The 15,971-nt window shown below is 48.0% G+C and overlaps 1 protein-coding gene across 4 annotated transcripts in view; it reads right to left on the bottom strand.

The window, feature by feature from the left end:
- LOC132382888 (E3 ubiquitin-protein ligase BRE1B-like) overlaps positions 1 to 15,971 on the bottom strand; it is a 31,428-nt gene that overhangs the window by 4,730 nt on the left and 10,727 nt on the right. For all 4 annotated transcript variants that reach the window (XM_059953412.1, XM_059953417.1, XM_059953414.1 and 1 more), the window contains exons 7-14: positions 11,274 to 11,420; positions 10,480 to 10,554; positions 8,022 to 8,141; positions 5,699 to 5,878; positions 4,852 to 4,987; positions 4,159 to 4,280; positions 1,155 to 1,678; positions 62 to 179 (exon numbers count right to left, since the gene is read on the bottom strand). In XM_059953412.1, coding sequence (XP_059809395.1) covers positions 62 to 179; positions 1,155 to 1,678; positions 4,159 to 4,280; positions 4,852 to 4,987; positions 5,699 to 5,878; positions 8,022 to 8,141; positions 10,480 to 10,554; positions 11,274 to 11,420 — 1,422 coding nt within the window. The remainder of the gene's footprint in view (positions 1 to 61; positions 180 to 1,154; positions 1,679 to 4,158; positions 4,281 to 4,851; positions 4,988 to 5,698; positions 5,879 to 8,021; positions 8,142 to 10,479; positions 10,555 to 11,273; positions 11,421 to 15,971) is intronic.

The following is a 15,971-nucleotide window of genomic DNA, read 5'->3' as shown; positions in this document are numbered from 1 at the left end:
GGGGAGGGAAGGGGCTGGATTATTCACAAGCCCCATTCCCCTGAGCATTGCCACCCCTTACCTCGGCCTTGGCCCTCCTCTCCGCCGCCATCAGCTGCACCTTGTCCCTCTGCTCCTTGGGGGCCGACTTGTACATGTCCAGCAGCAGCTTCATCTCCTTCTGGCTCTCCTGGGCTTTCCTGGGGAGTGGGGACAGGGAAGGACATCAACGCATGGCACGGGAGGGCAGAATATTATTGGCACCCCACTACGTCGGGGATTGGGGGGAGGAATAGCCTGTAGTGAGATGGAAATAGGGCTGGGAGAGGGATAGGGTAGGGGAATTAAGGGTTATGGGGAAAAGGCAGGTAGGTGGAGATGAGTCCATGGCCAGATCAGCCATGATCTTATTGAATGGCGGAGCAGGCTCAACAAGCCAAATGGCCGACTCCTGTTCTATTTATGTAGAGTGGAGAGGGGAGCAACAGCATTATAAGGTACAAATCAGGGGATAGTTATAAAATGGGGACGGGAAAGGCAGGTGACCATTACAGGACAGAGGTGCGGATTGGGGACTCATTACGGGACAGGGAAAAAGGAGTGACAGCTTCTTATGAGACAGGAACCATCTCCTCCTTACAAGATGGATACAGGGATTCAGTACCAGCTACAAAACAGGGATGGGGATCAGGTACCCATTATGATATGGGGGTGGGTGTCAGGGTCCCAGTAGACTGGAGGGGTGGGAATTGGAGGCCATTATGTGATGGGGGAGTGATGGCCCATTACAAAGCAGGGGTGAGCATCAGATGCTATTTAAAGACAGGAGGTGAGCAATGGCACATTACGAGACAGAGAACGATGCCCCATTATGAGGTGGGGATCGGTGGACCATTTCAAGACTGGAATCAGGTGCCTATTTCAACACAGTGAATGGCAGCTCATTACAAAACAAGTGTGGGGTTTGGCGGCTTGTTATAAGACAAGGAGTAGGAACAATGCTCATGGGCGAGTGGCCCATTACAAGACTGGGATTGTGAGCCCCTTGAGAGAAAGGGAGCAGGGAGTGGTGGTCCACATGAGACAGGTCAGCAGCCCTTTATGAGACTGTGGTGGGGAGCAGGGAGCGGTGGCGGGTTACAAGATGGGGTGCGGTAGCCCATTGCAGGCCTCACTTGAGCTCCACTTTCAGCTGCTTCAGGACGTCAGAATCCTTCTTCTTGGCATCGTCGCCCTTGGACTTGTCCTTGTCTTTGTCGCGGTCTCTGTCCCGATCCCTGTCGCGGTCCCGATCCCTGTCGCGGTCCCGGTCTCTGTCTCGTTCTCGGTCTCTGTCCCGCTCGCGGTCCCGTTCCCTCTCCCGCTCCCTCTCTGGCTCCTTCTCCCTGGTCCGAGGAGGGCGTTCTGGTTCCCGTTTCGGTGGGGGAGCCTCCTCCTCTTTTACCTCGGCCACTGCTGGCACCTCCTTCTCCTTCTCCTCCTTCACCACTGGTGGAGCGGATGGTGTCAGCTGGGGCTCCCGGCTCTCCTTCCTCGCCTCTGCTGCTCCCTCCTCTTCCTTCACGTCCTCCATGCCAGGAGGGGGACCGACAGAGGGTCCAGATGAGGTTGAGGAGGAGGAAACTGTAGAGGAGGAGGAGGAGGAGGGAGGTGCGGGCGTCGAGCTTCCGACTGACGGAGGGTAACACTGCATGCGAGCCTGAGGAAGGGAGAAGTGGAGGGAAGGAAGCAAAGTGTTAAGACCAAGGATAGCGTGCAAGGTGGTCAGATCCGATCAAACTGACTTAGCAGTCTGGATTCTGGAAGCATGGGAACCTCTGAGGGATAATATACCCTCAAGGGACCTAGGGGCCTCAACCAGGATCACCAAAGGTCCAGTGAGTCCAAAGGACTCTCGAAGGGTCAGGGATCCTTGAGAGACCTGACACCTGAACCTTGAGGGAATAAGGACCTCGACCTCAAGGGTTCTTTGAGGACTGGTGTGGGCGGGGGGAGGGGGGAACCTCATTCAGCAAGGGTGAGGAGTGACAACTGAAGACTGGGCCAGGATGTACAATGGATGACAGGGGACTGTTGTAGAATAGAGAGAGTCCTTAAGGTATGGGTACAGGTGTCCTCCACTTTACAAATGTTCGCTTTTACAAAAGACCTACATTAGTAACCATTTTTGCATTACAAAAGAGGATTCTTGCTTTTACAAAAACTTTTCCCATATAAATTAATGGTTCTTCGCTTTATGCCATTTCAGCTTAAGAAAGGTTTCATAGGAACACTCTACCTTTGTAAAGGGTGGGGGGGGGGGGGAACACCTGTATATGGTTCCCTGAAAGTGGAGTCACAGGTAGTCAGGGTGGTGAAGAGCTTGCTTTCATCAGAAGTAGGACGTTATGTTGAATTTGCGGCTGCTGGCCGCAGTGGCACCAACACCGGACTTTGGAAGCAAAGGCTCCCAAGTTCAAACCCAGTCGCCACCCCCGAGTATGCTTTCCATCCGTGCCGGGTTGAGCGTCGAGCTAGCAATCGGCCTCGTAAAAAACAAGGATAGAGTCAGGAATGTTCATTTCTTGACCTGGTTAATCTGAAAGGAGACCAATCCTGACACCATGCGCCAGACAAGAATGGCTGACTGTCTGATGCAACGTGCTATGAAATGAAATGATGCTGAAGTTGTATAAGACATTGGTGAGCCTGAATTTGGAGCACTGTATGCAGATTTAGCCACCTACCTACAGGAAAGATTAATGAGCTTGAACTAGTGCACAGAAAATTTACAAAGATGTTGCTGGGACTTGGACCTGAGATATTGGGAAAGACTGACTAGTTTAAGACTTCATTCCCTGGAGCATAGGAGAATCAGGGGAGATCTTCTTGAGGGATATAAAATGACAAGGGGTGAACTCCTGCAGGTGTTTTACACTCATTGGATATATTTATAGCAGTTCTTGTAAGGGAGTACGTGGGTTGTAAGAGTGCCAGAGGTTACAGGTGAAGGCAAGACCATGAGGATGAGAGGGGTAGTAAATAGGCCATGATAGAATGGTGGAGCAGACTCGATGGGCTGAATGGCCCAATTCTGCTCCTATGTCTTCTGGTCTCAAGTTAGATGACAATAGAACTATACAGTCGGTCATAGATTTAGGTAGGATGACAGTGAACAGTAGGGTCCTGAGAAGAGCTGAACAGAGACACCAAGGAGTGCAAGTATACAGTTTGGTGAAAGTGATGTCACAGCTAGGATGATGATGAAGGAAGCTGGCCTTCATCAGTCTGGGCACTGAGTACAGGAATCGAGACATTATGTAGCAGTTGTACAAGATGCTGGTGAGGTCGCACTTGGGAGTTTTGTGTTCATTTTTGGTTGCTGTACAATGGGAAAGATGTCACTGAGCTGCAAAGAGTGCAAAAGAGATCTCTGAGGATATTACGAGATCTGGGAGAGTCTAGGACCAGAGATGAGGAAGAACTTCTTTAGCCAGAGGGCAGTGAATCTGTGGAATTCATCGTTACAGATGGCCAAGTCATTGGGTATATTTAAAGTGAAGGTTGATAGGTTATTGGTTAGTAAGAGCATCAAAGTTTATGGGAGAAGGCAGGAGCATGGGATTGAGAGAAATTAATCAGCCATGATTGAATGTTGGAGCAGATTCAATGAGTTGAATGGACTAATTCTGCCCCTATATCGTATGTTGCCTGATCTCAGTTATAGGAAAAGGTTGGACAGGCTGGGATTTTATTCCTTGGTGTGTAGAATATGCATGGTCTTTTTCCACAGCACTGGGAAATCAAGAACTAGAGGGCACAGGTTTAAGGTGAGTGGGGAGAGACATTAAGGCTTTAAGATTGAATGGGGATCTTAGGGACAACTTTTTCATCAAGAGGGGTGGTCCATACGTGAAATGAAATGCCAGGGGAAGTGGTTGAGGCAGATACGTTAAAAAACATTTAGAACATACTTGGACAGGAAAGGATTAGCAGGACCACAAGAAATGGGAATCTGGATCAGCAGAGACGGGTTGGACTGAAGGCTTGTTCCTGTGTGGTGTGTTGATAAAATTTTCCTCTCCCAGTCTTCGCAAACACTGAAGGTGCAGCGCAGTGCAGGGTAGGTGTGTCTGCTGCCCAGGAAGAGACAAGGGAACAGGGAACAGAGAAGGAATTGGCTTCCTCACTGCCACAAACCTTGTTAATCTCAGTCTGTGCCTCCCGTAATTTCCTCTTGTAACGCTGCACGTCCCCCTTCAGCTGATGGTTGTGGTTCTGCAGGCTGTTGATGAGGTGTCGCATCTCGCGGTTAATGGGACCTGGGGATCGGTGGAGGATTAGACAAAGGGTTAGGCTCCCTCCACACTGTCCCGCCACATTCTCCAGAGTGAGGTTCTTTATTCCTTGGAATGTAGAAGATTGAGAGGAGATATGATAGTGGTATACAAAATTATGAAGGGTATAGATAGGGTCAATTTTTCCACTGAGGTTTGTTGGGATTATAACCAGAGGTTAAGGGTGAAAGGTGAAAAGTTTAAGGGGAAGATGAGGGAAAACCTCTTCATTCGGATGGTCATGAGAGTGTGGAATGAGCTGCCAGTTCAAGTGGTGCATGCGAGCTCGATTTCAACATTTCAGAGAAGTTTGGATGGTAGGGGTATGGATGGCCATGGTCCCGGTGCAGGTCAATGGGAGTAGGCAGTTTAAATGGTTCAGTACGGACCAGCTGGGTCAAATGGCCCGTTTCTGTGCTGTACTTTTCTATGACTCTACACTCCCGGGGTCAGACACAGAGTGAAGCTCCATGCACAGGATCATGTCACACACTCCCGGGACACGGACCATCCCAGCTACGGTACACAGCACGGTACAACCAGCCCCAGCCCGTACCTGCCTGCTCGTTGGCTGCCAGGTTTTGCTCAAACTCAATGCGCAGCATCTCGTACTCCTTGCGCACCTGGGCCAGTGTATCCTCCAGCTGGATCACCTCCGTCCGCAGCTTCTTCTGCAAGTTCAGCTCGTCACTCTGGGGTGGCGAGCCAAGAGAGAGAGGTGTAAAGGGGGGAGGGGGGGTTGGGTGGAGGTGAGAGAAGGGGAGGTAGGAACGGGGAGGGCAAAGGAGAAGGTTGGACGTGAGGGAAGGCAGGAGAATTGGAGGGTAGCTTAGACAGATAAAGGGGAAGAGGGAGGAGAAGTAGGAGGGCGGGAGAGGGAGGAGAAGGGGAAAGATGGGAGGAGGGGGAGGATGGGGATGAAGAGGGGTGTGGGAGCATTGAGGAGGAGAATGAGGAAGAGGGGAAGAGTGAGAGTTGGTTGACTAGAACTGCACCCAATAGTACCCCACTCTGCTAGTCCCAATTCCTTGCATTAGGCCTGTCCCGCCACGCTTTTTAAACTATACTATCGTACCTGTCTCAACCACTTCCTCTCAGGCGAAACTCCTTTACCCTTGGGGGAAGACTGTTAGCTTTAAACGTTTCTGTGAGGCAGCATCCTTGTAAAATCTCATCTGCACCTTCTCCAGCTTGATGCTGTCTTTCCCATAGTATAGTACAAGTGCAGCCTCACCAACAACTGCAATGTAATGTCCCTACTCCTGAGCTTCCCCCTCATTGCTTCCTCATCTCCCTGCCTCCCTCTGTGACACCCCCTCCTCACTATCTGTACCCAAGCATCCTTCCCACTCACTGACACCCTCCTCTTTGCTGCCAGTATAATGCCCCCTCCTCGCCCTGACCTCCATGTGCTCGATCTGGCGAAGGTGTGCATTCTTGGTGGTGAGTAGCAGGGCTCGAGCCTCGTCCAGTTGCGTCTTCACCTGCAGGCTCTCATTGTAGAGCAGTGAGAACTGTGACTGCAGGCACTTGTATTCCGCCGTCTCCTTCACCACCTCCTCGGGGATGTTCCGCAGATCAATCTGTGTGTGAGGGAAGAGGCAAAATCACCTGGGTGCAGAAGCCCAGAGGGTCACCCGCCCCACACAAGTGGCAAAACACCTCGCTTTCCGCCGTAGAAAAGCTGCATGCACTTGCACTCCCTGGATGTCGTGGCACAGGCGTCCCTGTTGGAGGTGGGCTGGAGGCCCCTGATGAGGGGAGAGACTCTGTAATGGAGTAATGGGGGAAGAGACTCACTCTGTAATGGGTTAATGAGGGGAGAGACTCTGTAATGGGGTAATGGGGGAGACTGTAATGGGCTAATGAGGGGAGAGACTGCAATGGGCTAATGAGGGGAGAGACTGCAATGGGGTAATGAGGGGAGAGACTGTAATGGGGTAATGAGGAGAGAGACTCTGTAATGGGGTAATGGGGGAGATCTCACTCTGCAATAGGGATAATGGGGGAGAAACACTCTGCAACAGGGATAATGGGGGAGAAACTGACTGTGTAACAGGGGTTATAGGGGAAATACTCCTCTGTAACGGGGTCACTGCCTGTACCACCGTGATCCACCCCCCACCTTGTTTCTCTGCCTGTTTGTGTTCCCGTCTAAACAGCCTCTTGAAAGTCTCTATCGTATCTGCCTCCGCCACCAACCCTGGCAGCACATTCCAACTACCCACTGTGTGTACAAAAAACCCCTCCATTAATCTGCTTTCACATGTGCTTTGAGCTTCCCTCCACTCAACCGGGTTCAGGAACAGCTACTTCCCTTCAACCGTTCAGTTCCTGAACCAACCGCCAGAACCTTAATCACCACGTCAGTGTAGCAGTGACCACTTTACTACTCAACAGATTTTTAAATTCTGAAGTGTCCTTTCACATGAAAGCTGCGCATAATTTCTGCTTTTCTTGTGAATGCTGCTGCAAATTTCTTATTGCACGTGTCCTTGTGCAGATGAGTTGTCCAGCCTCTTTAAAACACAAGACTAACTCACTCTCTCTCTCACAGCTCTGAGACAGGGTCTCTCTCCTCCCCAGACACTGCAGGACAGCTGAGTCTTTTGTGCATCCTCTGCTTCTAATTTAAGAGACCCCTGTGCAACATTTAAGAATTATGGACTCTTTCTTGTAAAGACTGCAAATAATTTATGTGCAGTCCATGTTTTCCTTGTCATTAGTACTGACTGAGTCAGTGGCAAGGAAAGAAAATGCAAAGTTAGCATTGATTTCAAGAAGTCTGGAAATTAAAAAAAGCAAGGATGTAATGCTGAGGTTTTATAAGCATTGGTCAGACTACGTTTGGAATATCATTAGCAGTTTTGGGCTTCATGTCTCAGGAGGGATGTACTGGAATCAGAGGGTCCAGATCACAATCCCTGGAATGAAAGGGTTAAGGTATGAGAAGCATTAGATGACTCTGGGCCATTAGAAGAATGGCAGGATTGGTGGGGTGGGGGGAATCTCATTGAAACCTTCTAAATATTACAGTGGCCGTGGAGACAATGTTTCCAATACTCGAAGAGTCTAGTGCCAGAGTGAACAGACTCAGAATACGAAGACATTCCTTCAGAACAAAGATGAAGAGGATTTTCTTTAGCTAGAGTGTGCTGAATCTGTGGAAGCCAAGTTGTTGGGTACATTTAAAGCGGAGGTTAATAGGACTTCAAATGTTGCAGGGAGACGATAGAGGACTGGGGTTGAGAGGTTAATAAATCAGCCAAGATACAATGGTGGAATTTAATCAGATAGTAGGATTAACTTTGCAGACTATTCCGGTCCTAAGAATGCTTTTTCCAATAACCTCGCCACTGAAGTGAAATCCACTTGCCTGTAGTTACCTAACTTATCCTCTGGTGGGGTTGAGACAGCCGTGATGGAATGGCAGAGTAGATTCGATGGGCTGAACGGCCTAATTCTGATGCTGTGCGGCTGTGATACTGATGCAAGTAAGCGTTTGCATTGCACACATACTTGAGCACAAGACAATAAACTCCACTTTAAGTGAGGCAATTATTGTCATTCAATCATTTATTATTTGCCCTCTTTCCAGTCCTTTGCTGGATCACTGAGTCTTGTCATACATGCACGGTGAGAGTTACTCAGGCACTGTGACTTTTTCCCCTCTGGGATACCTCTCATTCCCCAACTCCACAAACTCCCCACACACTCCCTCCCTACCTTCAGCTTCTCATTCTCCCGCACGGCTTCTTGTAACTCCTGCTCCAGTTTTTCCAGCTCCGCCATCCGGCTGTTCGCCAGTTCCTTGTTCTCCTCCAATTCTGCATTCAGCATCTCAAACTGCGAGGGTCGGGTGGGAAGAAGCAGCAGAGGTCACCTCAATTGGTAGGGCAAAGAGTGAGGTGAAGAGACCCCCTCCCTCCACCGTTCTGTAAACCCAGCCTGCCTATACTTAATATTCAAATGTGCAAGAATGTAAGAAAATGCAGAGCAGTGGACTCAGCTCAATACATCATGGGCACATCCCTTCCCCACCATTGGCAGTATCTACAGGAGATGCTGCCTCAAAGCAACAACATCCACCAAAGATCCCCACCATCTTGTAGCTTCCATTGGGCAGGAGGTACAGAAGCCTGAAGTCCCACACCATCTTGTTTAAGAACAGCTACATCCCTTCAACCGTTCAGTTCTTGAACCGAACGGCCCGACCCTAATCACCGCCTGAATATAGGAACATCATGACCACTTGGCACCACAGTGGACTTTGTTTTTGTTCTAATTGATAGAACACAGAACATTACAGCACAGTGCAGGCCCTTTGCCCCACGATGTTGTGATGGTCGTTTAACCTACTCCAAGATCCATCTAACCCTTCCTTCCCACATAACCCTCCAGTTTTCTTTCATCCTCGTGCCTATCTAAGAGCCCTCTGTGTGGGAAATGCCCTTCAGGTCCCCATTAAATCTCCCCTCTCTCATCTTAAACTCTCCAGATTCCCTAGCTTCTGGACTTCCCCGCTTAGAGGGAAAATACTAGCTCAGAACATAGAACATCATACAGCACAGTAGTGGTCCTTCAGTCCATTATGTTGTGTTAATCTTTTAACCGATGCCACGATCAATCTCACTCTTTCCTCCTATATAGCCATAATCCTCCATTTATCTTTCGTCCTGAATGTATCTGCCGCTACCACCACTGCCAGCAGCGTATTCCATGCACCCACCACTCTGTGTAAAAATTCTACTTCTGATATCCCCCCCCAAACATTCCTCACTCACTCTGAACAAACATCCTCTGGTATTGGCCACCGCCACCCTGAGAAAATGTCTCTATCTGTGCCTCGTATGCTCTTATCATCCGTGCCTCTACACACCTTGATCAAGTGGCCTCTCATCTTCCTTTGCTCCAAGTGAAAAGAAAGCCCGTTGCTAATCATAAGACAAGCTGGCAACATCCTGGTAAATCTCTGCACCCTTCCTGAACTGAACACAATACTCCAAGCACCGATTAATCAGTTTTTCAGAGTTATTTTAGAGCTGCAGCATTACCTCACAGAGTTTATGACCTTGTTATGTTACGCTATCTTGTTTTAAAATCCTCTGTAATGTCACCCCCCACAGCCTCCTTTGCTCCAGGAAAAACAATCCCATTCTGTCCAGTCCCTCAAATCCACCAGACCTTGTAAATCTTTTCGGCACCTTCTCCAGCTTAATCCTAGCTCCTATAGCTGAATGACTGGAACTGTTCACATGTGCTTGTAAAGTATAAAACAGGAGAGAAACAGATGGGGCAGAAGGCATGTTTGTCCCATTATATCCCTGGACTCTCCAGGGATCCAGCCCCAGTCACAGCGTCCACTTATAAGACCATAAGATATAGGAGCAACATCTTTGCTCCACCATCAAATCATGAGTTTAATTTTCCCTCACAACCCCATTCTTCCATCTTCTCCTCATAACCTTTGATGCCATTATTAATCAAGAACCTAATAACCCCCACTTTAAATATACCCAATAGCTTGGACTGCACAACCTTCTGAGGCAATGAATTCCATGGATTTATCACCCTCTGACTTAAGAAATTCCTCCTCATCCCTATCTATAGGGCCCTCCTATTCTGAGCCTGTGCCCTCTGGTCCTAGATCTTCCCAATATTGGAAACATCTTCTCCACATCTGCTGTATCTGGGCATTTCAATATTCAGTAGGTTTCAATGAGATCCCATTCTTCTGAACTCCAGGACTTGAACCACCTAATGCTCATCATATGTTAACCCTTTATTTAATGGAATCATTGTCACAAACCTCCTCTAGACCTTTTCCAATGTCAGTATATCCTTTCTTAGATATGAAGCTGAAACTGCTCATGTTACTCCGATGCCTTATAAAACCTCAGCATCAACTCCCTGCTTTTATATTCTTCTGAACTTAAATTCTAGTTCTGCTATAACTGAAGCCTTCCCAAAAGCCATCCCCATCCCCACCTTAAAGGGATATCACCCAACACACCAGACAACCCTGCTTTCTCCCCGCATCTCAACAGAAGGATCAATAAATTGGAGTCAGCGAACACATGGCCCCAGGGGAACAAAATGGGGTCAGACCAACACTGGGATACCCTACCGGGGGGATCAGAGGAGATAGGCCTCACCCAGAATGGGGATGGAATGGAAAGTTTACCTTCTGTATGTGAAGTGTGATGTGTCCACCCTGGAATCCGCCGGATCCACCTGACACGTGGTATCCTGTGTTCAGCTGTGGGGAGGGAGGGAGGAAATGGGGAAAGGGGGGAGAGAGAGGAAAAGAGGGGTCAGAGTGGGGAAGTAGGGACAGGGTGTAAGAAGGGAGGGAAAGGGAAGAAGAGTAAGAGAAGGGAGGGAAGGGAAAAGGGAGTGTAAAAAGGGAAAGGGTGTGAAAGGGGAGGAAAGAGGTTAAAGGGGAGAGGTGTGATGTGGAACGGAAGAGAGAGGGGGCAAAATAGGAGAGGTAAAACAGAGTGGGTGAAAGGGAGGGAGAGGGGTGAGCAAGGGGCAAGAGGAAAGGAGGGGGAAAAAGAGCAATGATTATTCTGCAGTTAACACAAAGATGTCCCTTTAGAACAGAGATGAGGAGGAATTTCTTTAGCCAGAGGGTAGTGAATGTGAGGAATTCATTGCCTCAGCTGGCTGTGGAGGCCAAGTCATTGGGTATACCTAAAGGGGAGGATAATAGGTTCCTGACTAGTAAGGGTGTCAAGGATAACAGGGAGAAGTCAGAGAATGGGGTTGAGAGGATAAATAAATCAGCTGTGATCAAAATGGAGAGCAGAGTCAATGAGCCGAATGGCTTTACTCTGATCCTGTCTACTTTGGACTTGTAGACTTCCCAACTTGGATCCACTAGCTGTAGGCACAGGGAAGGAGTGGTGAATAGGCGGGGGGAATGCGCCAGGAGGAGGATCTCCTCGCCCGCCTGGCCATGCAGAAGCTACTCACCTGCTCCAGCGCCTCAGCAAGATGCTTGTTGAGCTTCTGCTCGCGTTTGCGAAGCTTCTCGATGTCCCACTGCAGGTCCTCGATGGTTGTCTCCATCTCCGACACCTTGGTCTCGGCCGACTGAACCTTGTCCTGCAGCTCATTGTACTGTTGGTGGGGTTTAGAGAGGTAAAAGAGAATGAGGGGAAGGGGGGGAATAGCAGAAGGAGGTAGGGGAGAGAGGGGGAAGATGGAAAGGGATGGGGTGGGGGTTGGAGGAATTGGAAAGTTGTGGAGTGGTGAGAGAAATATCAGATTAGTACACCAGAACCAGGAAGAGACAGGTCAATGCCCCAGGACAATGTTCCCTCTCAGGTGATGGTGCGCACAACTTTGGTTACTAGCGCACAAAAGAATCAAAATTGCACACAAAAGGTTGTCACTTTCTACCTTGTTGGCATGTTAAGTATATTTCCCTATCATACACAATCACATTTCCTTTTCCCGTTTCTGATATGGACGGTGTTGACAATGTGGAGTTTGCGATGATTTGTCTGCAAATTTTAGAACTGGCTTATTTATACTGTTTTTATTGAAGAAATTATTGATTCACTATGTCAAATTTCAAGGAAGCAAAGGGCGTGAAGCGGACAAGAACTGCTAGTTCATTTAAAACGGAATGGCTCAATGAAGCAGTAGAAGCTGCTACACCAAAAGTCCACGAGGTCAGGAAAGTGCAGCTACGAGTAATATTTACATACAATACAGAAACTGGTGTTACCTGTGTGTTGTTGCGATGCAAAAGTTGCTGGAGAATTTGCATGTAGTAAGAAGTGGAGTGATATTTGGAAACTTGACTTTTTAAAGCATAATTTAGCAAGCAAATCACTTATGGACGGTGTGCAAAAGCTCTGGCAAGAAAATCCTTCATGACAGCGAAAACGATCAAATCCAGAGGAAACCAAAGTCCTTATTGACAGCGTTTTGCTAGTTGTTAAAATTAATACTTCTATATATAAATTCCAGTGCACAGGTTGTTATCACTGGGCAAAAAATTGCACAGCACAAGATCTTTGCACACACTGGTCATTATAAATCAGAGGGAACATTGCTCTGGGATGGTGGACACCACCAGGTCTGGAGCGCCTCCCAGACACACCTCATGCAAAATCTCAGCACAAGAAAATGGTAGCAGGGACAGATCCCCTCGGCCTCTCCCTTGTCCTGTCCCACTTTTCCACGTAACCGTGGCTGGTTTATGCTGCCCTCAGCAACAGCTCCCTGTTGCACACTGACCGTCCATCTTCCCAACGCCTTTAACCACGCACCGTCCATCACCACACACAGAACGGGGAATATAGAACAGTACAGCACAGTAAAGGGCATTTGGCCCAGAATGTTGTGCTTCTCTAAGGCGAATCTAATCCATTTCTCCTACATAGCCCATAGTCCTATTGAAGTCCCTTAAATACCCTAATTCTACCACCAGTGCATTCTACACCCACCACTCTGTAAAACACTTACCTGCAAAATCCCCCCTATACTTCCCTCCAATTATGCCCCTTAATATTGACAATTGCCATGCTAGGAAAAAGGTGGCACCCATTCTGCTGATGCCTCTTTTCAACTTAATGCCTCCATCAAGTCACCTCTCATCCTCCGTTGTTCCAAAAGGAAAAGCCCAAGCTCACTCAACCTTTCCTCATAAAACAAAAGAGTATCAGCTGATGTTGTGTACTTGGATTTTCAGGCCTTTGACAAGGTCCCACACACAAAGCTACTTAACCAGCTACAAACCCATGGTATTACAGGAAAGATTCTAGCATTGATAAAGGCAGGAGGCAAAGAGTGGAAATAAAAGGAGCCCTTTCTGGTTGGCTGCCGGTGGCTATTAGTGTTCCACAGGGATCTGTGTTGGGACTGATTTGTTTTACATAATATGTCAATGATTCGGATAATAAAATTGATGGCTTTGTTGCAAAGTTTGCAGGTGATATGAAGATAGGTGGAGGAGCAGGTAGTTTCGAGGAAGTAGAGAGGCTATAGAAGGACTTAGACTTGAAAGAAATGGCAGATGGTATACAGTGTCAAGAAGCGTATGGTCATGCACTTTGGTAGAAGAAATGAAAGGGTCAACTATTTTCTAAATGGAGAGAAAATATAAAATACTGAGGCACAAAGGGACTAAGGAGTCCCTAAAGGTTGATTTGCAGTTTGAGTCCGTGGTGAGGAAAGCAAATGCAATGTTAGCATTCAAGAGTATTAGATTATAAAAGCAAGGATGTAATGTTGACTTTATAAAGCACTGGTGAGGCCTCACTTGGAGTATTGTGAGTTGTTTTGGGCCCCCGATCTTAGAAAGGACGTACTGAAACTGGACAGGGTTCAAAGGAGGTTCATGAAAATGATTCCAGGATTGAATAGCTCGTCATATGAAGTGTTTGAAGGCTTTGGGCCTGTATTCACTGGAATTCAGAAGAATCAAGGGTGACCTAATTGAAACCTTTCAAATGGTGAAAGGCCTTGATAGAGTGGATGTAGACAGGATGTTTCCTACGGTGGGAAAGGCTAAGATCAGAGGATCCAACCTCAGAATGGAAAGGCGTTCTTTTAAAATGAAGATGAGGAGAAATTTCTTTAGCCAGAAAGTGGTGAATCTGTGGACTTCTTTGCCACAGGCAGCTGTGGAGGCCATTTTTATGGATATTTAAGGCAGAGGTCGCTAGATTATTCAGTGGTCAGGGCAGAGGAGATACGGGTGAAGGCAGAAGATTGGGGCTGAGAGGAAAATTGGATCATAATTCTGCTCCTATATCTTATGGTCTTATAAAACAAGCTTACTAATCCAGGCAGCCTCTTGGTAGATCTCCTCTACACTCTCTCTAAAGCTTCTACATCCCTCCTGTACAGGCAGTCCCCGGGTTATGTACGAGTTCCATTCCTGAGTCCGTCTTTAAGTCGGATTTGTATGTAAGTCGGAACAAGTACATCTGGTATTACTTAGCATCAGTTAGTCAAACGCTTGTCTTAGTATATAGTACATATTTTACCTTTCTATGCATATAAAACACTTAAGAAACATATGTATTCCAATAATTAAACCACTGCATTGTTTAGTAATAATTGTAGCTTTCATTGGGGCAGGGCCTTTCTCATGCTCCTTTATTCTCACTTTATCCGTTATCCTTTAAAATTGTTCCAATCGTTGACCGACTGTAGCCTAACGCTTTTCCAATGACCGATGGCATTTTACCTCTTTCCAAACACTATTATTTCCACTTTATTTTCAATTGTGATCACTTCCCGTCAATGGAGCAGAAACACTGTGGGCAGTGGGTTCCGAGGTCCGCTGGGTTCTAAGGACCGCCACACTGAGACAGGCTAAATGGGATAAGTGGGGTGTGCTGGGTTTGGGTATTTGATCCTCCACAATATTCCACGTGGGAATTTAAACTGGAGGTGGCAGTGTTTTTTTTTACGAGGTCGAGTTGCATGCTCGACATCAACCTGGCACGGATGGTATGGGAGTCACTGGATTGATATCAACCCGGCACGGGAGTGGTCTGTCACTGGATCTAACTTGGAAACTTCCGTTCTCCAGCTCAGCGCTGATCTCACTGCACCACCAGCCGACCGGAACTGGGGGGGGGGGGGGGGGGGCAGTAGGGCAGGGGCAGGGTGAATCTTACTAAGAAAAATTTAAGCCAAATACAAAGTTAAACACTTAACACAATGTCAACCGCAACGACTTAAAATGGTGGACAGCATTCTCCTTCCTCGGTTCCTAAGTACGAGTTGTCCGTAAGTCGGACATTCATAACTCGGGGACTACCTGTAATGAGGTGACCAAAACTGAACACGATATCCCAACAACACACACAAAATGCTGGCGGAACACAGCAGCACTCACGAAGTCCTGGCGAAGGGTCTCGGCCCGAAACATTGACAGTGCTTCTTCCTATAGATGCTGCCAGGCCTGCTGTGTTCCACCAGCGTTTTGTGTGTGTTGTTTGAATTTCCAGCATCCGCAGATTTCCTTGTGTTTGCTCACAATATCCCAAGTGTGTTCTAACTGGAGTTTTATAGAGCTGCACCTCTTGAACTCGGTCCCTCAACAAACAAAGGCCAACCCACCATGTGACAACTTGTATGGTAACTTAGAGGGATCTACTTGCAATTGTGAGGGGGCTACTACTTCGCACAACTCTTGTACGTGTGATGCACAGTGTCTACTAGACTGCTGAAGCGACAGGCAGCTGGGAGAACTGACAATGACCTTATTACAAGACACCACTCTACCAGTTAGGTTGAGGGTGAGGGACGAGCTAGAAGGGGTGGGGGGAGTCAGTGATAGGTGAGGATGTGGAGGTGTGACGAAGGGAGGGAAGTTATGTCAGCGGGAGGGAGGGGTCGAGTCAGAGTGGGTGGAAGAAGTTGTTGGTGAAGGATTGAGGGTGAGTCAGTGGTGTGAATGTGAAGGAGTGATTAGAGGAGGGAGGTGTGGTGAAGTTGGGGAAAGAAAGACAGATGTGTGGGAGTTTCAAGGATAGTGGTGGGAGGTGGAGTGAGGTGGATTTGTAGGGGAATGAGGAGGAGTTGCTGGTTGGAGGTGTTGATGGGTGGCTGGAAGGGAGTGCAGGGGAGGGGATAGCAGTGGTTGGGGATGTGGACAGAGTTCGTGGGAGGGAGAAAGCGTGTAAGGGTATGAATGGGAGGAGT

Source organism: Hypanus sabinus, chromosome 29 (assembly GCF_030144855.1).
Source record: "Hypanus sabinus isolate sHypSab1 chromosome 29, sHypSab1.hap1, whole genome shotgun sequence".
Classification (NCBI taxonomy): Eukaryota; Metazoa; Chordata; class Chondrichthyes; order Myliobatiformes; family Dasyatidae; genus Hypanus; species Hypanus sabinus.
This window is presented reverse-complemented; position numbering and strand designations above follow the sequence as displayed.